At 36.9% G+C, this 24,375-nt stretch overlaps 1 protein-coding gene across 20 annotated transcripts in view; it reads right to left on the reverse strand.

Annotated features, from left to right (window-relative positions):
- The window catches only part of MYBPC1 (myosin binding protein C1), an 83,829-nt gene that overhangs the window by 38,985 nt on the left and 20,469 nt on the right, over positions 1-24,375 (reverse strand). For 10 of the 20 annotated variants that reach the window (XM_048218199.2, XM_048218195.2, XM_057316374.1 and 7 more), the window contains exons 4-13: positions 17,792-17,830; positions 17,250-17,285; positions 15,544-15,654; positions 13,886-14,034; positions 13,433-13,550; positions 11,697-11,748; positions 9,576-9,632; positions 4,080-4,246; positions 1,874-2,006; positions 210-334 (exon numbers count right to left, since the gene is read on the reverse strand). In XM_048218199.2, the coding sequence (XP_048074156.1) occupies positions 210-334; positions 1,874-2,006; positions 4,080-4,246; positions 9,576-9,632; positions 11,697-11,748; positions 13,433-13,550; positions 13,886-14,034; positions 15,544-15,654; positions 17,250-17,285; positions 17,792-17,830 (987 nt within the window). The remainder of the gene's footprint in view (positions 1-209; positions 335-1,873; positions 2,007-4,079; positions 4,247-9,575; positions 9,633-11,696; positions 11,749-13,432; positions 13,551-13,885; positions 14,035-15,543; positions 15,655-17,249; positions 17,286-17,791; positions 17,831-24,375) is intronic. The other 10 variants (XM_048218201.2, XM_048218209.2, XM_057316380.1 and 7 more) reach the window with 2 other exon arrangements.

Below are 24,375 nucleotides of genomic sequence, written 5' to 3' on the forward strand. Positions count from 1 at the left end.
GTTGACGATTAATTAGGATAAACAATAACTGCCAGTGTAGAGGAGCTCCCATGCAGTCGGTCTAACACCCAGGCGAACGCACTTCTCGAGGTACTATTACCTCTGCTCCAGAGCTCAGGAGCTCACCTGAGCATGCTCATTTTGATTACTACTCCTGGGAGGAAGAGTGCCCAAGGCCGGTGAAGACTACAGTAAGAGATGCACTTTACCTCTCACAAAGAGCTCGGTAGAACATTTCTCATCACCAGCTGTCACGTAATACTCTGAATCATCCGTCAGCCCACAGTTATTGATAAACATGATTCTTTCACATCCTTTATGTTCAAAGATGTATCTGTTTTAAATAGGAGAGAGATAACAGTCTGTGAATTTGATTGTATTCTTTCCTTTATTACCAGCAAATCTGGCTTATAATTCAGTATTGTTTGAAAGTCAGGGATAGAATTTTAATCTGCCATTTATGTAGCACATTTTACATAGTTTAGTTAACGCAAAGCATGAAACCAATTGTTATCTTTCCAATGCATAATGTAATACATATGCATATTTACACATAATATATAATTTCTGTATTTTTATAGAAGGTTTTCATTTCATCTATAAATTAGTACCCACGTATTTGCTATTTAGTTTTTTTAACCCATTGTTGGAAAATGGGGTTGGTTGAGGTTGTCAGAGAGATTTAGAACTCTGTACATTTTTTAAAATGACCAGTTCATCTAGTTTATAGGTAGACAGGGACTCAATCTTACTCATTGATCCGCTGATTCCACTCATTGCCTAGTGCAGTGTCACAATAGATTTTGTTAGGTGAATAAGTGATTATGCGGTTTAAGCAATAATATGAACTTAATCACTAATATAGGCAGTAATTTTATAGAACGTGATGGTCTTTTACATGAGCTTAAGAACTAGTGTTATATCACAGTAACCACCTACTAAAAAAGAACTTGAGCATTTGGAAACAAAAAACTAAAAGCCAGGAATATCACAAAACTTAATTGTCTGTGATCTGGATTATGGATGAGTATATTAGGGCATTATAACAGACTAACAAAAAAGTTCTCATTTGGAAAAACTCTCAAATTGAAGAGTTCAAGAATAAAGCATTACACAACATTTTCTGGATAAAGATAAGTGATTAAAATTATGTTTTTGGTAAATTAAGCCACTTTCAAGAGATTTTTATCAGACTGAACATTATCATCACAAAGTCACTCTGTAGGCAGGGCCCCATTAAGAAATTGGAAACCACCTAATTGCACTCCAGAAGTGACAGATTTTCAGGATTAAAGTCTTTTATAAATGTGCATTAACTTAAAAATGTCCTATTAACTTAAAAAAAATACATTGGAGCTGAAAATCTCTCAGGCTGAGAAGGATCTCTGTAAAGTAGTTTCATAATAGACTAGCGATACCATGAGACATCAGGGGTTAGTCTGTTTCCTTCATTTGAGAGAGGGCCAAAAAATAAAACACAGGCTTAAGATGCTCTTCTGGAAAAACCAAAGTTCTCTAATTATAAGGTGTTATTTCCAGTTGGTATATCAAATATGTATTTCAAAATTTTATTTTAAAAACTGGAAGAAGTTTGACAATGCTCTGAAATAATCACATATGACCTATATTGACACAAAACTGGAACTGGAATCACTCAAAAAAAGCTTGTACAGAATTGAAAACATAAAACAAGGTTTTATTTATATAGCACTATAATTTTAATGGTTCCAAAATATATGGAAAGTTTCTACTCTCCTTCCATGTGATTTTGCATTAAAAAGCTATACGAAAATGTGTTTGTATTCACAGAAAATTGAGTCAAACTACTGTTAGATTTATATAGCTATCACTGATTATTGCAAAGCCCACTTACTTTGTACTGGGTCGAATTTCTTGACCATTTTTATACCATTTCACCTCCAACTTTGGGTCTGCCAGTTCCACAGCAAACCTTACTCTGCCTCCTTTATCAACCTGATATGCAGGATCAAGAATTTTTGCAAAAGCTGGTAGAGAGAAAAAGCAAAACTATGTCAATATGTGCATACATAATCTGTGAACTTAAATAGTTGATGTATGTATAAGAAGCTAAAACTAAATGAAAAATTGAGACTCGAAGTAGAAAAAAATTAGGAATCTTCCAAATTATCCTCTATATTTTAGAATTCTGTGTTGATTTATATATGATAAGGTGGTTTAAAAATTTGAAGAGAACCCACATGTTTTTTTTAAAGAAACATAAGAATTATTGAAGAGCGAAGAAACTGAGGATTACTGGAGGGGAGGTGGGTGAGGGGATAGGGTAACTGAGTGACAGGCATTAAGGAGACACGTGATGTGATGAGCACTGGGTGTTAAATGCAACTGATGAATTACTGAACTCTACGTCTGATCCTGATGTTCTATATGTTGGCCAATTGAATTTAAATTTAAAAAAAGAGAAAAAAAGAATTATTGAAGAGCCTTTAAAGTTTTAGTGATTGTCCTAATTCTTTGGGAAATTATAAAGCATCCAAATGAAACTGAACTTGAAGAACATGCCATTCTTCTAGCATGATTACTACCAGGATCACTGGCATTATCTTTGTACTTCTTGTATGTCACAGATAGTTTTTTATCACAGAGTTTATGAGATAAATTCAATGACTCATAAGATTAAATTGAATGCCTTTGACTAATTGAAATAGTAGGCTTGTCAAAGTTTTTACACTGTGGAAACATGCCCAAATAATGACACATTTAAAACACTCCTTACATATATGGTTAGGAACTCGGGATTTCAAAACATTTTAAATGACAGAGACCATAGTAGTTAAAAAAATATTATCTTTGAAAGGTCCTAAGCAGATGTGAACTTCTTTGCTTGATTTAATAATTTTCCCCTGATTTTAATGATAATACTCATTTAGACAGTTTGGAAAATACATACACGTGTGGAATGCCTCATGGAATTTTTATGCTTGCATTTCCATCATTCCAACTTTGTTATACTGTTGCTTAAATAAGCTCACCTCCTCATATTTTAACACGACAAACACTAGCTTTAAAAAAGTTATCTATCATATGCCTCAATACATCAATTCAGAGCTAAGTGATAAGAATTAGATGTGCCAGTGTGGGGAAAAGAGATGTCAGCTTGGCATTCACATGTTTGTGACTATACCATCTCAGACACCTCTCAAGAATAAAACTAAAAATTTTGAAGTTTTGAAATAGTGGGAATTGCTGAGTTATGTAAACAAAGCAAAAACAAAACACTTCTATATTTCCCTGGGTCCAATTGCTCAACCAGTTTACAGGGAGGTTTAGAAACAAAGGGAAAATTTTTAAAAAGAGGTGGTGAGAGACTTCAAATTCTATTTGGACACCCAGGTTGGGTACCTAAATAAATAAATAAATTCTATTTGGACCTTAACAAACAAACAATAATAGGATTGATATGTTACCTTGTTGGGTCACAAAACGTATAACTGACGACCAAGTACAGCAAATTTTAAAGAGCTTATGATCAATTTAAAATGCATTTCTTTTAAAAAAATTTTAAATCGCAACATTTCAAAGCATTTTTAAAAAGATATTTAAAACCACAACAAAAGCAGTCACTTCAGATCCCTATACAGAGCAGCATAGCTGTTTTACTAAATGTTCTGATGACTGCCTTGGGTGTGAGAAGTGAATTCCCCATTCCGCATTAAATGGGTGGAAGAATATGATGGTAAAACAAAGAAACATCGAATCTACTCTGCTTAAGTAAGAATCAAGAATTTGAGAGGGCGGGAGATATGGAGGCTGGAGAAAGGGGCTGCTGAGAAATTCCCAATGCCAGCGAAGGTATTTGGTATTCTATTATGTGGTGTATGTGGTACTTGCAAAGTAAATCCGCATTACCTTAAATCTTCACCAGCAGTCGACTACCCTCCTAGCTATTGATGTGCAGAGCAGCGAACTACTTCGCCTGAAGTCAAGGCTAACGCCTGCAAATTCCACCCATCCGTTCCCTCCCCAAACCCAGCCAGAAACAGGAATATGCGGTGGGTAGAGGAGGCGGCCCTCGCAGCCATGCCCCCCCGAAGGCTCACCGGCGCTTTTCTTCTCCACCCTGCGCATGCGCTTGAGCCTCTTGAGCATGCCACGCAGGTCGGTGATGCCGTACTGGAAGGCGATCTTTTCATACTCGCTGGGGTTCGCATTCTTCAGCAGCTCCCACACGTCTACCTCGGGTTCTTCCTCCTGCGGCTTCACCTCCCTAACCGGGGAAAACCATTCCCTAGTTTAGTAGCCGCCCACCGGCCCTTAAGGACAATGAAGTTCGGAGAATGGTACCGATTTCTCGGTTCAGTGTTAAAAGCCCTGTTTTTAAAGCCTGAGTAGGTAAAAACCGCAGTCTCGAGGAAACTTGCAGGCAGTTAAAGAGCAGATGTATGCACTTCTATTAGCACTCCCGTTTTCTTGGTTAAAAGCAGAATATTAGGAAGAGAGAAAGATAGCAGAAAATATTCTGAATATGTTTTTATTTATTTTCACTAAAGTTTAAAGAGAAGGTGAGGTTTTGAGGAATTTTAAGATCAGTTGTCATCTAGGATATGGGTACTGAAATAATTTTGAAAAGTGGATTGAGAATGAGAAGATTTAAATACTGGTCTATGAAAGAAAAATGATCTCTTTCTACTTTAATTATTGTACACATCCTAGCTATATATGAAGACAGTACAAATAAGTATCTCAAATCTTAGGATTTTGCAAATAGCATTTTTCCTACCGTATTAGTAAATGTGCACACTAGTCATATTTTGCTGTTTTTTATGCAAAAAATTTTTGACACTGCCAGAAAGCTTTTGTTTTGTTTTGTTTTAAATACGACTTTTGTGGGTACATTCACTTTTTAAAAGATTTTGTTTTTCTAAATTGGGAGGGGAAAAGGAAAATGAGGCAAAAAATTCATATTTCAGCTTAAAGTAATGTCTCGAACTTTTTTGAAAGCAGGTTGGGTATTAATTATAAAAATATAAATGGTAAACTGTGAAGAAAATGGCTAAGTTCCAATAAACAAGGGGAAAGTAACATCTTAGTGTAATTATCAAAATTATGACCCCAAATTTTGATCACTGACTGAAGAACATACAGAAAATATAAAGAATATATATGACTAGGAAAATATAAGATTTAAAGTACACTTGTCTGTCCTTATTTTAAAACCAGTAAATGAAAGAAAAACTCAAGAATAAAGACTTTTTAGGGAAAGAACCCCAGTGTAAATGCAAAATGTAATATAAATTGATTTCCTTTGCTGGCTAAATAGTCCTGATTTTTTCTTTTTTCTTTTCTTTTTTTTTTTTTTAAGATTTAGTTGACTGTTTTTATTCGGTTAATTGGGAAATGTAGTGACTACTTATGGTGAATAATGCTCATTTGGATATGATTTTCCAGGAAAACTGGTCAACACATCTTAAACACCAGTGTAAAAACAGATTCATGCTATCATATTAGTAAATGATGGGTTACATATATTGGCATTGCCACATTAATTACACCTGTTTCTGCATTTTCTTAGGGAAATGCCAGATTGTAATCATAGGGGAGGGGAGGAGAATATAAGTATTAACATAGAATTTAGGGTGGCATTAGGCAAGAATGACTTCTGAATATCTAATTTACATTGTCATGTAAGTCTTTTTTGCCCAGTGGAGGAGAATGCTGAGGCAAATCTCCTGGAAAAATGGGAGGAAGTGAGAGATCATTGGTCCATCAGTAACCTTTATGGGAAGGACTAGGCAACACCATTAGGAAAATGTAGCTCTTAAAAACTCAAGACACGGGGCACCTGGATGTCTCAGTCAGCAGAGCATAGGACTTTTAATCTCAGGGTCATGAGTTTGAGCCCCACGTTGGGTGTGGAGTCTACTTATAAATAAATAATAAATACATTAAATAAATTAATTTTTAAAAAACTCAGGAAACAAGTATTATCTTCATCTCAATGAAATAATAACTACACCCTCTATTAACACAGGTAAATCGAAAAGCTTAAGAAAATTGTCCTGAAGTTGGAATATTGGTAATAACTTGCCAGATCTACTAGGTCTACTGCCTGAAAGCAGCCTAAATTTCAAATACATCCTTTAAATACTTGCTAGGAAGTCTTGGAGGATTGCAATTATAATGCGTCTGTAGGTACCTATATATAGTCTCTGTAGATGTTTCTTCAACCACTTTATTAATGCTCTATTTTTGTCATATTCCAGCCTAAATATAGTTCCCAAACTGTAAAAATATGCCATGTTACTTTGTGTTACATTTGTATTTCAACCAAGAAGGATTACATACACATTTCAACCATCCTCCTGATACTGGTAAAAGGATTCAAAGATACTACACTAGATTAAAATAAGATAGCAAGAAGCACAAGTCAAACACTGAGACATACCTAGATCCATAAGGTAAATATATAAGGGAAACCAATATAAAGATCATAATTTTCAGTGTGATTTCTTAAGTCAGTTTTGTTGGCAGATTCATAAAACTGGTCATCCTTACCATTCTTTTTCATTAAAACACCAAAATACACCTCACTCAACCAAGTTCTTAATCTTGTCAAACTTGGTATACATACACCAGTGACCTCCTGTCTATTCCTTCTTTTTCTCTCCATTACTTAATTCAATTCCAAATTGCAAGGAGAAGTATTCATTATTTTTTACTAGACTGTGAGGTCAAGACTCCCACCTGTAGCATTACCTTTACTCATCCAGAACATATCTTCACTTACCATAGTGGCTGCACATGGCCCTACCTACATGGTTATGTTAAATTACAGTATGGAGAAAAATTCAAATTCTATAGGCATCACTGATACCTTTTCCAGCATTGGGAGAGTCCTATATAACATTCACAGTACGTTCATCTACATCAAAATTTCTATAACTTGATGGTCCTAGTAATGTACACAGCAATTATAGAAATGTTATATAGAATAAAACTTTCAGGCATGTATATATATAGGCCAAATCCCATAACAAGGTACCGCCTAATAGATTTAATCCGAATGTCTATTTGAAATACTCTGGCTTTGTTCAGGTCGGGGAGATCTTTTGTTGTGGAGAGATGTTGGTTGTAAAGATATTTATTCTGGGAAGGATTTTGCCACACACTTTTGGAAGAGTAGAAGTGGTGTCATTACCACAATGAAAACACATGCAATTTACAAATTAGTAGGGGAACATGATGATTTCTAAAGTTATACTGGTAGATTAGTATAGTATATTAAATGAATATAGTCTTTTGCTAATAAAAATTTAATTATGAGTCAAAAAATTAGGGGATGTAAAGAAAATGAGAACTGGAGAACTGTTGGCTGCCCACTTTTTTGCCCACTTTTTTTCTAATGATTTTTTTCTTTATTCATTTTGATCATTCATTAGACTTCTTTTACTCTGCAAACTACTGGTAATCTGTTCTTTTTTCTTTCTTTTTTCCTTCTTAATCAGAGCATGGGGTTTAATGATCGATTGTGTCACATCTTGATTGACTCGTGTGTGTGTGAGTGTGGGTGTGCTCATGTGTATATTGTGTGTTTTTATGAATATAGGCTCTTCAAGGGAAGGGTCACATTTTGGTGGGAGTGAATATTTGACAGGTGCTATGAGCCAACCTCTTACATAATTGATTTAACTAGTTTTTGTTCTCCACATTTGTAGATGTGGAAAACAATCTCAGAGAGGACATGTAATTTGACACAATCATGAGATTAGTAACTAGGAGAGTTGAGACCCACGTCCATGTTTTTACCACTACCTTTTTCTTCCCACAAACGTGTATCCAGCCCTTTCTGTGTGCCAGGCACTGGAAGGCACTGGAAGGCACTGGCACACAGAAGGCAAAAAGAAAGCATTTAGTGTTTTCCTGGTTGAGTAAATGATTGCAGGAGGAAAAAAAATGTTCTCTTCTCTTCTCAAAGTGTCAGTTTGCATTATCAACGGAATCACCAACTTCCAAGGCAGATTCAGAGTGGTATTTCTTATGTGGAGTCACAGGAAATGAACTAACTCAGAGGGAAACTTGGATTTAGGTCCCTGCCCTGTCTCTAATTCACTGTGTGACTCAGGATAATTCACTTGATATCTCTGGTCTTTGGTTTCTCACCTGTAGGATAAGGAAGGGTAAGGTTCACTGAGGGTCACTTCATATACTATTGCTTTAAATAAATTTGGGGAATGAATAAATATTATTGAGACAAATGATTATTTGAAGTATCCAAAGAAGGAAAGATGTATTTGATACTGCCAAGGTCTCTTGATTCGCTAATATCCATTGGTAATTAATAAATTGCACCTGTTAATATTTCTGTTCTCAACCTAAATACTTAGAGCTGGGGGAATTTTTCATTCATAGTACTTGGATAAAGCCATCCAACTAAACTGAGAACGGAGACAAGTTCATTTTATTACTATTTGTGATTTGTTGTGAAGCATATTTATACTTAAGTTTCTTTAGTAACCATAGAAAGCACTAAAAGTAATAAAAAGTAAACCTGAAAAGCTAAATGAAAACTAATATCAATATTATATACTATTAATTTAGAATCATAGTTTTATTATTTATTCATAGATTTGGTGTTCAAATAAAATCCCAGCAAAAATCAAGTTCTTTTTGTTGTACTATAGTAAATATCTGCATATGTATAGCTTAAATATAACATATATATATGATTATATATATGCATATATGGGCAGAAATCCTTTCAGGTGGTTAGTTATTGAGTATTCATAATAAAATCTATAAATTTTATTGTAAGAGAACAATGTTAAGGGAGGGTGAGTAATAATACTAAATATTTATTTCCATGTTACAACTATATTTTATCTCTTCTAAAATGCGTATTTTTTGACATTTTAAACATCTTAAATAAAGATGTATCTTATAATCAATAGTGTGTCATACATAATGAATTATTTGGGGCAATTTTTTCATTGCTTAGTGATTTATGAAATACAGGATTATATTCAAATGAATTATGTCTCAGATTTGATGGAATATAGTTAGTCATAAATACTATTTTAAAGTAGATCTGCCATATATATATATACATATATATACACACACACATATATATATGCACACACACATATATATATACCTGCAGAGACTTTTACCAAAATTGTGAAATTGATTTTTTGGTAAAATATCAAAAGCAGGAGAATAAAGGCTTTATTTATTTGATCATGACAAAGAATCATGATTGAAATGATAGAAATCCTAGGAGAAATCAGAGACTTTTAGGTATTTAGGTCTTCTGCTTCAGTTTTCAGATCTCCTCATCCCCAACTAAGAAAATATGTGAAGACTCATGAAAGATTTAGAAAGAAGGTTAAAAAGCATCAGCTAAAATCTTTAGCAGATTAGTATGCAGTGGTTTCTCTGTCTCTTTCTTAGTCGACTCTGTGTTATATTCTGTAAGCAAACACATTTTAGGAAATGAGAAGTTCTTCAAAAAACATCCACTTTAAACCTGACTTCTCTGAATGGGTGTCTAAAAGATTTCCAGGCCACAGCGCCTCACTCCATCACTCGGTTCTCACCTACGTTTCAGGAGACCACTAAAGTCAAGTTCCCCTGCATCGTCTTGACCGTCTCCACTGTCATTAACAAAAGAAAAGCAAATCCGGGTTTAGTGCTGAGACATATACACAACAGTTTCCCCCAAACACTCTACATATAACGTATATGCAATTTTATACTGGCACACAAGTCATAGGACTAAATCAACACAAACTATTTCTTTTCGCACAAGTGACATTTTAAAGTTTGGAGCATGTACTTGTGGAAAAGTAAACGTGAGGAGCTTGTGTTACTCTACGATTTCAGAAGACACATTTTTGTAGATTGCATATATAAAACTGCTTGGATTTGTGTTAAAACAGAGTAACACAAATGCGCTTAAGCCAAGCAACACAAAGTACTTTGTTTTTCCAAGTTGGGGGCTCTAGAAACATCCCTATGTAAAAAGCAAAGGACTTTTGCTGATCTCTGTTATTCTGTCAGAGATTGGCTCGGAGGACGAAGTATACCAAGTCAAAGATATAAGTACAAAGCTTATATTCAAAGGTAACTTCTTTGTGTCCATCAATAGTTGAATCAGATAATGTGATACCAACATAACATAAAAATGGAGCTGGTGCAGAGCTTTTTAAAAGATGCATTCCTTTCTGTTGAAAAGGGATATCATTATAAGCTTTTCATTCTCTTGTTCATATTTATACCTTTTAAAATATATTTTTCAAAAATTTGTCTTTGAATTGTTGATGAGCCCTTTACTAGGCGTGCTTTCCTATTGAGAAATGCATCTTAAAGTAGGCATGCAGCCACCTTCATGATTTCTTATAAACTCTAAGGAGAAGCTATGGAGCTGACATTTAAATGGAACCACATATTTACTTACACGTTTAATTTTTTTTAATGAAGATTTTGTTTCCTGCTCTTTACAAATGTTAGTTATGGTTTCTAAGAAAAGAGTCTGCGGGTTTAAAAACAGTGTGTATGACACGTAAGTTATAAGAATTAAACTCAATGTGTTTTCAAAATTTCTTTAATGGCAGGTATTTAGAGAAGACCTTCTGAAGTAAACCCATTTCTATTGTTTTAAAGCACAAAACTTAGTAGATTATATCTCCCTCTCTTAGAATATGCTTGTACATTGGATGACCATATTTTTGGACCCTTTGCATTTGCTGAACATGGGGTGAAGGGAAGGTAGAAGGAAAGTAAGAGGAATTAAGGTTATGACTTAAAAACTATCAATTGATTGATCAGGTAATATTAATATGCTTTAAAGCAATTAAAATTTTCATTTATTCATAATTTAGGAGAGAAATATGCCTTTTATTAACAGACTAAATCATTGCTTTATAATAGTTTGGGATAACTTTCTTTATTCAACAAAACGAAGTAGATTCAGTGTTAAGAAGAACAAAATATTTGCTTTCATTAATGAACTTATATTATGGAAAAATTAAGTGCACAGAGTAAAATAATAGGGGCTAGTTACGTTTCTCACAGTTTAGAACCTCTTTTTTTCATTTTTCTTCCTTGTCCCCCATCCCCAATTTTTCAACCTTGGCAATTGCAAAATAAATCAAATAGGTATCTATATTTTGTCTTTCTCCAGTGTTCTTTATTCTAGCAGACTCGGTGGTCTTTCATTTAGTAATCCAATATTTAAAGGGCGCTAACTTCAGTAAGTAGTTACTTAATTGTGGTTTCCTGGATGGTTAAATAGCTCCATAAGTAATTTCTAGATGAAAAGCAATATAAATAAAAGTTTTCTGACATGACTTAACTGATGCTATATTATTATATATCTTTCTTGGCCATCCGGTGGAAAATAATACAATTAAGGAAGAAGCCACATGTGAAGACATTAAGAGTATATATTTTTGTAAGGCAACCGTGAAACCTGAAAAAAATGGGAGCTTCACTATGACAAGAATATTCTAAAAAATGATCAGTATATACTTGATTTGACATGAAACCGCTGGCTTTTCTAGAACACTAGCCTTTGGGTACACGGTATGTTTGACTACAGTGAGAGGTGCTCTCTCTGGAATACAGAGTGTGGAGGAAGGCAATGTGTGCTTGTGTGCTTTGAAAACTCTCACTTGCACGTTATACAAAAGCTACCTAGATTCCCCTTTTGAAGTTACCTTCTCTTGAAAGCAGATCTGATGTCAATGTTTGGAGTAGTCCCGGTAGATTCTTTGAAAGGAAAGAAAACAATAAAATAAATACCCATTAAGTATGCAATTTTGTGCTCAGTTCCTTTCCAGGCTGTGGGGATTCTTCAGATGGAAGGAACACTAGGTAAAGGGGAAGGGGAGATGGCTCTCCTCCTGGAGGGCTGAGCCACTGAGGTCTCATACGTCATCCTCCCTCACACAGAATCAATGTGGGGACAGCAGGAGTTACCATATCCAGTTGTCATTCCCCTGCCTTCCCACTAGAATCGCCTGAAGAACTTAAAACACAAAATCGGTTTCTTGATCTCCTTGTTGGAGATTTTGATTCAGTAGATCAGGGATGGGCACCAAGAAATCAATGTTCTTCCAGCCCTTCAGGAGATTCTCAGAGATGCCTGGTCAGGCCGAAGAGGCACCACTCAGCACCGGATCCCACTCAATACAGAAATCTCTAGAGCACCTCCATGATCACCCAGCCTTTATTTGACATCTCTTGAGATGGAGCTCTCACACCTTCCCCAGGCTGTTTGCAGAGCTTTAATGAAAGAGCTCATGTTAAAGTTAAGACAAAAAGTTGGGGCACCTGGGTGGCTCAGTCGTTAAGCATCTGCCTTTGGCTCGGGCCGTGATCCCCAGGGTCCTGGGATCGAGCCCTGCAACAGGCTCCCTGCTCATCAGAAAGCCTGCTTCTCCCTCTCCCACTCCCCCTGCTTATGTTCCCTCTCTCGCTGGCTGTCTCTCTCTCTCTGTCAAATAAATAAATAAAATCTTTTAAAAAATATAAAGTTAAGACAAAAAATTCACCTCCTCATAATCCCTACCTTTAGATTCTAATAAAAAGAAACACTTTTGTGTGACAGCACTTCCCCTGTTGATGAGTTGTGTATGCCTGGCCTCCTTCACACTACATTCAGCTGACTAGGGTGTGGTTTCTGGGTTCTTCATCCTCCTGGTACCGTACTCCAGAAAAGATCCAGGTTGATGTGCGGTGGCCATGGCCAAAGATGTAACTCCAAATGAGGAACAAACAGTATGTTGCAGAGAGTAGTGCTATTTCCTAAACCTCGGTCTTACACCACTTGTAATAGCCCAGCATTACATTTCACCAGCTTTGTTTCTTGCAGTTTTATCACACTTCAGATTTACCCTAAGTTTATGATCTTTGCGGCCAAAGTCAACTTTCTCTTTGTATCCTTCTAAAAGTGGCTTTTTCCCCCAATCTACATGTACACTTTTACGTTTACTCCTATTAAATTCACTCTGGACAGTACACAGAACATACGGATGGAGAACTTCCCCAGCTGACATTAGTCCGTATAAGAGAAATCCTCCCTTCCACCTGGGTATCCTGACATCCTTGAACCATCTGAAATTATTCCCAAACTCGGGTGGGATAAGGGGACCCGATGAAATAGGGATGTTCAGTAGAAGAAAAAATGGCACCAACCCTTGTCTGGGAGATTGAAGGAATACAGATAGCATGGGGAAGAGACACTTAGCAGTAAAATCCCTGAAATTCCACTTTAAAATCGCTTCATAACAACAAGCTCAGCAGGCTTCCTGAGGCTACCACGATCAGAAACACACACAGTTTGAAAGAAAACTTTATTTTCAAAATCTGATAGTGGTAAATGAACTTCTCCTCTATTCCCTCACACGCCATGATAAAAACCACATCTATCCAGACAAGAAGACTCTCTTACCGTGTACTTCAAGATCAAATGTGCAGCTGTCGAATTTGTCCTTATAGGTGACCTCACACCTGTAGTTTCCTGCATAGCTCTCTTTGGCCTGGATAATCTGCATCTCGAACGTGTATACCTGCAATGAAACACATCAGGCGCATTTCAGCCCCACCTTGCTCACAGGAAGAAGCTATCACATTTTGATGATTTTCAAAATTCCTCAGCATTGGCTTAAAGATGTTTCTATATCTGGGCATTTCAGCCCAGCGTTTTCAACATAGGAGGGGTCAGTGTGCTTCCCAGCCCCTGGGCACAGCGGGGCAACCATGCTTGAGTGTAGACACCAGGAATGGTTTATCTAGAGAATTTTCTGGAACTGAAATCTCTCAAAGCTGAACCTGAAAATGACCTTTTCTCCACATAGAAGGAACGGCCTAGCTAAGCCCCTGTATCAGGAGTTAAGGGCCATACCCGGGAATGCCTTTCGAAGGTTTCCTTCAGCTGGAGATGCTTCCCAGCTTTGCTGGCCAGGTCCATCCATTTCCCTTTGAACCATTTGATGGTGGGTTTTCTAAGAAGATCTTCAGCCTTGACTTTGGCAATAAAGGTGATATTTTCACCTAGAAAAAGCACAAGTGATTCAGGCTGTGGCTTAAAATTTGCCATTTGTTTTGGAAGGAGTTACAGAGGATTGCACTATGTAGACTATGACGTTGTGCCCTGATTTTTTTAAAACATGCTCTAGGAGTCCTTAGGATACTCCAACTTGTTCTGCTTTTGAGGTTTATGAGGCAGAAAAGGAGAAATGGGTTAATCAGTGGAAATAGTTACTGTTTGGCTTTATCATATATACATGAAATAAAAATGGAAAGCCTCACAAATGTATGGATTTTTTCCATCCTTTTTATTAAGTAAGATGATGGGGAGTCTGGACTTATATGACTAAATATGACTAAATGAAAGTAATCTTCCTGAAATCAACCTGCCTATCTATTTGTATCGACTGATTGGACCTAAGGACATGAAAACTCTAGACCAACACGTTGGTGTCTTCTAGAAACACAAGGGAGCAAATATTTCCAGCTACCTGCAGTGTGCTTCTATATTCTAGACCTGAAAGAAGTAATTTTAGAATATAGTCAGTCAGCTATGTGCTCATTTGTTCTGATCACAATATATTCCTTATAAAAATGTATTTCATCAAAATTCCTGGACCCCCAAGTCCTCTCTAACTTACCACCCTCTTTATTTCCTTCGTGGCACTTGGCTTTTGTGACTATCTGTTTGTTTAATTTCTTGTTGTCTGTTCCTCCCACTAGGACTGTAAGTTCTGAATGCTCACATGTTGTACTCAGTGTTCAGCACAGTGCCTAAAACAGGGGGTGTGTAATCAATATTTTCAGAATGAATATCTCCAAAGTTGAGCCCTCTGTCCCATTAGTTTCCTCTGAGATACTACACAGTACCGTACAGTGTGTACAAAGATTTGTAATCATTTTATGGAATGAGCATGTCATAATGACAGCAAACACTGGCTCAGAGCTTTAAGATATGCCAGGTGCTGTTCAAAGTATTTCACAGGTAGTATCCAATTTTACAGAAGAGGAAACTGATTTGAACCCAACCTGGTTCCAGGATCCAGGCACTCAACTACTATGTGCTAAAGGTTCCTGAAATTATAGCTGTCACTCTCCTTTTCGGGTTATAAAAAGCAGGATTTAGTATATAAATACAATAGAATAGCATTCAGCCATAAAAAGGAATGAGGTACCAATTCATGCTACAGCTTGGAGGGACCTTGAAAACATTATGCAAAGGGAAAGGAGCCAGACTCAAAAGGTCGTACATTATGTGATTCCACTTATATCAAATACACAGAATAGGGAAATTCACAGAGACAAAGCAGATTACTGGTTGCCGGGTCGGGGGGTGGAGACTGGGGGATCATGGCTTAGTGGAGTACATGGTTTCTGTTTGGGGTGATGAAAATGTTTGGGGACTAGATAGAGGTGACAGTTGCACAACACTGATAACCACTAGTTGTTCACTTTAAAATGGTCAAGTTTATGCAATGTGAGTTTCACTTCCGTTTAAAAAAAAAAAGGCAAGACTTAATGCTTGGTGCTCACCAACTTTCACTGATCCTGTCTGAGGCTTTTCCACGAACAGGGTGGACAGCTGGGAATTGGCATTCTGCTTGTCTTGCTCCTCCCCAGCAGGTGGTTCGCCAAGAGACCATTCTGACGAGCAGAAAAGGAGGAAAAGAATCATTTCAGGGCCAAGCTCTTCTTAGGTAGACTTACCTGGGTTTGTTGTTCTCATCAACTTTGAAGCTTTTCTTTGTCTAATAAACCTGGATAAATATAACATCATTCTCTCCATCCATCTCCCCTGCAGCCATCAGTAGAGAGTGACAGATTCCCATTCTTACAGGGATGTCTTTTTCATCACGGGATAAAGAACATTTTCTATTCCTAGAAATAGTAAAACTTTTCAGGTAGATTATTACTCTGTGGTTGTTGGCAGCCATGGTTTCTTTGTTTCTCCATTCTGCAGGAAAGCATATTAAGGCAGAACTATGTCATATTAGGTGAATGACTATAGCGTGCCACGTCGCTATGACAACAGAACTGGAAAAGACTAAAGGGATAAGTCAGTTTGCTGGTCAACTGGGAAGGATCAGACAGCCAAACCTGGCCTGGTATGTCTAGATTCCTTGCTGTTATATGATTAGATGATTCCATTAGGGTTGTATAAATGAGGCCATAGTTTGGCAATTAAGTAACAGATCATGGCCTGCAAGGCACAAATTTCAAGAATACTAGTTGCATCCTGCAAGAGGGGAGAAACGGAAAAAGAAAAATCAACTGTTTGAGGCTTTCCCGTGAAGAGAGAGAGAAGCTGAAAGGAAAGTTTGTTTTCATTTTCTAGGTTGCACTCCAAGTGCTTAGCTGGTATTAATCAGCAGTCAACTCCAGTGAAGAGGGCAGGAGAGAGAGCTGCAGACACTCCCTCTGTCTCCAAGAGCTAAATGTAGAGAAGTTCAGTTTTAGCCACTTAGTAACTGGGAAAAAAAAAATGCATGGGTGCCAACTCTGTTAATGTTTCTTGAAAAGAAGAAAAATTTAGTTATTTTAGTTTTCATGTATCAGTCATGCTATCCATGGAGGTCATCATTTTCACAATGAAGTTATACAATGTAGTCACATGATTATGTGTATGTGGGGGGGCTGGGGTGTGTATATGTCTGTGAAATTCACAGTATAATGAATTGTGGCCACTCATATTTGTAACACGAGGACAGGAACTTGTATCGCTTTTCTTTTTTTCTTTTTTATACCTACAAGTACCTGCAAAAGTGCCTGGTCCATAAGGCCCACCGTAGGATTGTAGGAGGCCCTCAACACAAATTTGTTGAATGACTTCTAGTAATTGCCGACAAGATGTATTTGGAGGCTTTTATAAAATGTAATAAAGTCCTATGGAAATGTGAATTATTCTTTAACTTCACCACATCCCCAAAATGGACATTTTCAGTTTCTTAATCTCTGTATATTTGCTAAATGTTAAAAATGATATAGCTGTAATAACCACAAATCCGTGGTGTATGTGGTTAAGTTCCTGTATCCGTGTGTGCGTGGATGTCATGCAAAATTAATTCTTTCTCAATACATTAGTTTTCTTGTAAGAAGATACGGAATGAAAGAAGGCTAGGGAAAAAAAAGCTACAAACGGAATAAAACAAAGATTAGAATCAAAACAGCTTCAAGAAATGAGGTCATTAGTGACTATATTAGGATGGGGTCGGGACGCCTTACTCCAGGCGAGTGCTCACCTGAATCTTTTCTTTCTAGGGCTCGACTACCCACACCTGAAAGGAAAGCGTGATGTGGATGATACAAGGGCAAGGAGTGAAAATGGAGAGCTGACTTCAACCTTCTTGGATTCCCCCAAACCCCGTCTCTCCTCATGATGGGGAGAAAGAACTAGAGTCAGCTTGGGTGGAAAATCAGTACAGCTTCAACTATGAAAGCGTCTATAAAAAGTATGTGTCATATTTAAGAAACAATAATAAAATAAAAGAATTCAAATATCTGAAGCATGGAGGATAAGGGTATATAGCTGGAAATAGGAGACAAACATTTTTGTCCCTAAAATTTACTAATCTTATTTCACAAAGAAATTCTCTTTTCGTAAAAAAATAAATAAATAAAAATCACCATTAAAGCCAAGGTTTCCCCCCCTGGTGTTGGCAGGGGCAAAACCTGGTGCCCCTGTTCTGCACACTGTCTTATCAAGGTTCTCTGCCTTTTCTTTCTCTTTACTGTCAATTAACAATAATTACAATGTGGGGTAAAGAGTTGGAACCGTCCTAACCTGGAGGCACGGCGCTAGGCGGGGAGGCTTCCTCTTCATCTGAAACAAGAAATAGGAATAAAAAGTCAAGAAGAAAAGGACTTTGTCCTGAGTATCCTGCAAAAAGAGAAAGGTGAAAAAGAGAAGAAAACACACAAAACACTGAACTGATGAGTAAGCCTTAGAAGACTCAGTACCTGAAAGATTAAACTCAATATTTCAGACCAAAGAGAAAAATAAGTAAGTAAATGGGTGAGAGAATAGAGAAATCCAGTGAAAGTGTAGAAATTGAGAAATGAAACTTTGTGCAAATGTTTCACGTGATTGTACGTTAGGAAAAAAATTAATGCTAAAAAACAAACCTTGACAAAGTCAATAATAGAAGTGTTTTCAAGTTTTTATTTTGTAACTGAAGTCAGTGTCGGACATAATTCAGTCATTTGGATACAGACATAAAAAAGCATAAAGGAATGAGAACTCATTCTCCTCTGCCCCTGAAAACCTTGTGATTAATTCCCCTTTTATATTTAGGAGACAAAAGTCAACATTGACTACGTTAACTAAGATAAATAAACGCGTCATACTTGCTAAATTTACCGATATTTATTTTAGGAACTTTGAGAGCATTTTCCCATGATTATATTGTTGTTGGCCAATGCTGTATATTTTTTCACTCTTTATGAAAGCGCATTTGTAAAATTCAAAATATGCCTTAGAGTATTTATATGCAGAAGCACTGAATAGTCTCCTTTTCTAAAATGTCTGAATTCCAAAGTGTCTTTATAATTTTAGATGCTTAAATAGGCTTTTGGTGTTATCTGAATCTCTGCTCCTCCTTTCCCAAAGCATAAAAATTAAAGTTAGTGTAAATAATAATAATCTTTGTGCTTAAAATATTAGAATAGTTGTGAATTTCAAAACACAAACCTATATGACTATATAAAATAGGATACAGAAAACACATGCACACAGCTGTTCATTTTTTTTTTTTTAAGATTTTATTTATTTATTTGACAGAGATAGAGACAGCCAGCGAGAGAGGGAACACAAGCAGGGGGAGTGGGAGAGGAAGAAGCAGGCTCATAGCGGAGGAGCCTGATGTGGGACTCGATCCCATAATGCTGGGATCACGCCCTGAGCCGAAGGCAGACGCTTAACCTCTGTGCCACCCAGGTGCCCCACAGCTGTTCATTTTTAAATGCTTTAAAAAATTCCTGACAAGAGGTAAAATAGCACATTTTTATATAATCTATTAAAATATTTACTACAAAGATTATTTACTAGCCTGAAATTTCTTTTCTAAAACTGCCAACCAGGAATATGTCTTATTACTTTTCAACAAAATCACAGATGTAATATGTAAAGAAACTTAATGTCATATCTTGAAATCCAAGAGGGGATTCCTTGAACACTGTGGGATTTGGGATTCTTCAGAGGAAACTTTCTGGGGTCAAAGAAGCTTGGAAAATGCTAAGCTAAATAAAGTTAAATGCGTGTATTTTACTGTATTGTATGGGTGTGCACTGACTAAAACATATCACACAGGCTTCTGTGTGCTAATGGGCTCTGGCATTGAGGGGTCGAGACCAAAAAATGACCCAGCAGTTAGTCTTACCCAAACTTTGTTCATTTTTCTATCCTTTTCTCCTGGAATATCCATTTACATTCCACCAAATCATGCATTTGGGGAAGTATAGTTATGTCTGAGCTATTCCAGAACACTGTTAAATAATCATAATTTTACATAACCAAAAATAAAATATCTTGAGATTTTTCTATATTATTTGCCACGCATTTAATTCAGTATTTAGTATTTTATTCTTGTAACCTATTCAAAGGCTTTTATTTACTGAAATACATAAAAGAATCTTGATTCCAAGTCCTGTCAGAATTCTTGAAAATGAAGTTTTAAACCTCAGCCAAACCCTAGAACGCAGCTCCTTTATTATATGTAAAGTAGACGCTAGAACCATTTTGAGTCAAACGAACCCTTCATTTTAGGCAGGTTTTGTGGTCGCTTGTCTGTTTTGAGCGTGGCGCATAGTGACTTGAGTTAATTGTTTGGAATGCAAAATGGTTGAGAGAAGAGTATTTACATAGCTTCATGAAACTAAAATGAAAGGAGAATCCACTTGTTAAGCAAAAATTTGACAGGTGGAGTAGTTTCAGAGCCCACTAAATGATGGAGGGAGGTGGGCCGGGGATGGGCGAGCTGGGTGACTGGCATTAAGGAGAGCCCTTATTGTGAGGACACTGGGTGTTAGATGAAGTGATGAATCACTAAACCCTACTCGTGAAACCAATATTACCCTGTATGTTAACTAACTGGAATTTAAATAAAAACTTGAAACAAAATAAAAAAAAAAAACTTTTGGAGGGACATTTCCAATTATTTGAGACTACGAAGTCACCACGGATTAAAGCAGTGCTTCAAAGGTATCATGAAAGGATACTCTGGATGACCAATGATACTTCCAAACAGCAGCTACTTCTCAATTGGCGATTCATCATACGTACATTTTCAAATTGACTGAAGCGCTAGAAAATATAATCGACCAGGGGCAAAGTTTTTGAGTCCCTTTGAAAAGTAGCTTTGGTCCTAGCATCCCATTAGATTGGGAAACACAGTTAAGGGGTTGGATCCTGACCTTAAATTCTGAAAAAGTTGCCTGCTTGAATCTGGTTGAATTGGATGAGAATGAAAGGCCTAATTGTTCTTATTTACTGTGGGAAAACCGGTTCTACTCCTAGAAGGGAAACTGAATATCCAGCTCTTCTGGGTTGTGCCTAATTCAACAACACATATATGAAAGGCATGGCATCATTCAAAGGATATTTTCAAACAAAACAAAGGACAAAATACAATATGTGAGTCATATTTTCTTTCTTTCTATTTACAAGTGACTACCGTGATGATGAAAAACATCTGTTTTTGGCTCCTTAGACTATAGCATATCTGAAGACCACAGACCAGAGCAGCAATTCTCTCCTCTAGCTCATGGAAGGGAAATTTACCGAAGCAGAATTTTACTTGTCTTTAAGTCACGGGAAAATAGCATTTGTAAAACCATAAAAATGATTCTTGAAATAGCTGAAGTTCCCAGAGAAGAAGGCCTGGAAAGTAGAGAAGAAACTCAGTCTCATATTACAAGCCTGGGATTTTAGTGGGGGGGAGGCACACATGAAATCTGGAATGCAAGGACAGAACTGCAGAGACAGTAGAACTTTTTCGAATCGTAGATTCTTACGATTCTACTTACTCTCTTTGGCATAAAATAGTTACTACCTACGGTTGATTTAAGTTGCCTTTCTAAATTAATTTTTAAGTCACACAAACTTGGGACAATTGATGAGATTTTTTAAAAAGATTTTTGAAAAGACCAAAAAGTACATAAAATTAAAATATATGTGACTCTCAACAAACCTCACTTAACTGCTGATATAATACCTTGTTTGACTGTGACCGAGTTCTAAATCCTCAAGCAGAGAAATCAGTTGTGGAAAACGTTGGCTCCCACGACCAAAATAACAACAGCAGCAACAACAACCACGTATGGAAGCCGAGAGCATCAACACTAACATGAATTCATCATGTTTGGATGCATTTGATTAATTTATCATACTTTCTAAATGAAAAAGCTCATGCCTTCACACCCTGATGCTTCTAAAATCAGGATTCATCCTACAGTAAATACATATATTTGATGAGTTTTTTTCTCCTCCAAATCTATTAAATCAATGTTGCAACTTATAATGGTTGTGTCCCAGAATTGAAAAGTATGGTAACGTTAGCTTTTAACAAAGATCATTACAAAGAAGCAATGTAATTAGAAAGCATAAAGAAAGTCCATTCGATGGTTGGTTGTCTGATACCTAAAGGCAAAACTGCACAAAAAAATTTTAGCACGTGAGTAAAAAGCACCAGAATAATGCTATTGCAGAAAAGGGATCTAAATGAAGAAAAAAAAAATTAATCATTCTTTTAATTTAAAAATTTTCATATCATTTAGGAGAAAACTTGCTGGAAATTCTGCTGATTCACTTCCTCATCTGCCAACCACTTTTATGCCAAATGAAAGATTCTTCATCTCAAGTTATGTGAGATCTTTAATATGCATAAGGTTCATTCATGATAGTTTATGTGGTGATATTAATGTTAATGCCTGGAAAAAGAAAATAAGTCTTTATTCACTTGCAGTGATTACCAAAACCAAATATTTTTCTGGAAGAAAAATAAAAAGAAGCAGTAAATATCCCAGTTGGGCTTACCGAAATATGGAGATTATAAACTATGAAGATGCAAAAGCAAAAAAATGGTTTTTAAATGTCAGACGTTAGGCATTTAAATGAATACTGCTCTTCAAAGTAGTCTCTGATTCTAATGCTCTGACACATCTGGAACCACTCCCAAGACCAGTTTTGAACTTCCCTTAAGGTCAATTGTTAAGGTAGAGAAGAGACCCAGTCTCATTACCCTGTGTTCACATGTACCAAGGTTGGCCGACCAAAAGAAGTATGATCCCACTTGATCACCCACATTATTCTCTACACATGGCCCTCCGTGACAATTGTCTGCTTCCAAAACTGTCCTCTGCTGATGGTCGCTCTCCCCTCCAAAGCTCCCTAAAGTTGGTTCCGGGACCACAGGACCCAGCAGCCAGACCCGTGCCTGGCACAGAGCCAACACATAGTGAAAACTTGCTGAATAAATGGACATTAGAATAAAAGACAGATTTTTGGTCCCCCTGAGCATATACAAAAGAAGAACCAATACTTAGTACTCCATTGATTTGCCACCTGTATTATTATGGATGAATTCTAAGCCATGGCAGCATTGTTTTTATGAGGACATTGATTCCCAGTATGATTACTCTAAAAGGGATTTGTGCATCTAATTTCTGGTATTGCTGTTTGGTTACACACATTTCTCTATTGTTTCAATTCCATGACAAATTTGGAAGTGGTAGGGAGCAGGGTAGCTGCATGGACAACACCACAGGCAAGGAAGCAAATTAAAAAACATATATGAAAACCCCTTCCTGGGAAATCAGCTATTTCCCAGATAGAGACCCTTAGTAAATGTGAAAAATTTGGCAAATCTAACCACAAACACTACTTATAAGATTGATATAGGAACCAAACAACATTCTGCATCTAAAATTTTTTTTAGAACATTTCCAGATTGTTGCAGAGAGATTCAGGTAATCTGAGAAAAATATTAAGTCTACACTTCTGTGAATAATGTTCTTGCTAGTGACAGTCTTAGAGCTATTAATTGAATATACTTCAGCTAATTCGACAGAGGACTAATTAAGGCACTGAAAATGTACTAATATCCAGGCATGACCATTTTCAATAGTTTGAAGTGAGTTGGCCTTACAGTAAAAATCATCCTTCTGTTCTGAGGAAGAACACTCAGAATACACAGCACCAGTGGCCCATCCTCAATCTCATGACGAAGAGTATGCATGGGGTATTCATACTCCTGTGCAGCAAACATGGTAAATGGAAATACAAATCTATGCAGATGATCACTGTCTATATGATCAACAGCTAAGCCCACCTGGAAATGCAATCGTTCATTCTACAAGTATTTATTAGGAGATTTATTAGGAGATTTATTAGGAGATCTCTGCCAAACACTGGAAGAAATAAGCTAAGGGGACCAAAGACGTGGTAAGACATGGTGCCTGACTGTCAGAAAATGTACAGCCTGTTAGGGAAAGGAGGGAACCACTAATACGTGATTAAGTGGAGAAAAGAGTGATTTAGCACCAGAGGCAATAGGTCCAAGAGAAATCAGGAGGAGGAAGGGCAGATGAAAGTGAGCTAAGACAGTCAGGCGGAAGCTGCACAGAGGAGTGGAACCTGAATTGACTGGTTAAAGAACAATGAGATGGACTGAGGGCTGGAGGAGGGTAAAGGGCAGGGAGGGACACTCTGGTCAAGGCTGCAGAACAGGTCTTGCTGCACCTGTCCATCTCGTTTATGCTCAAGCAAGCCCTCTTTCTCAGCCAGGGAAATATATATAGCTGTGAACTGTGTCCACCTTTTAATTAAGCACTTTCTTTGAAATTTCCCTGTCCTTGGTGAAAATGAGTAATAGTCGAAGAGGACTGTGTATTAGGAAATAACTTCCAACCACCTACCTTCTTTATTTAGGGATGTCACTTTGTATCATAAACTGATTTGCTTCCTAGTCTTGTAGAGCAAATATAAACATGGTGGTTTATGTGGCTGGGCCTGTGGCCACTGCCTTGCTTAACTTCTGCAAATGTCAGAAAAAGTGAGGCTAATTTCAGGATTCCCTAGTCATCTGGCCTTGCTATTTCATCATACTGTGTTCTGCATATAGAAAAGAGTTTTTATTGATTGGTTGACTAGTTGATTTTAACCATTTTCTCATTTAAGCATCCGAATATAGTATGATGACTTTTCACATTAAGGGTCATGCTCAGGCTTTGTTTAAACACTGGCAGCTTGCCCTCTGGGATTATATCATCTACTTTGTTGGTTGAGCCTTAGAGCCTAGTCCAACCGCCTTTCCAAATTTGGAAACAGAGGTGTATGCCATTGGCCTTGTAGAGAATAATGTTACAATAGCT

This window comes from Ursus arctos, unplaced genomic scaffold (genome assembly GCF_023065955.2).
Source record: "Ursus arctos isolate Adak ecotype North America unplaced genomic scaffold, UrsArc2.0 scaffold_21, whole genome shotgun sequence".
Classification (NCBI taxonomy): domain Eukaryota; kingdom Metazoa; phylum Chordata; class Mammalia; order Carnivora; family Ursidae; genus Ursus; species Ursus arctos.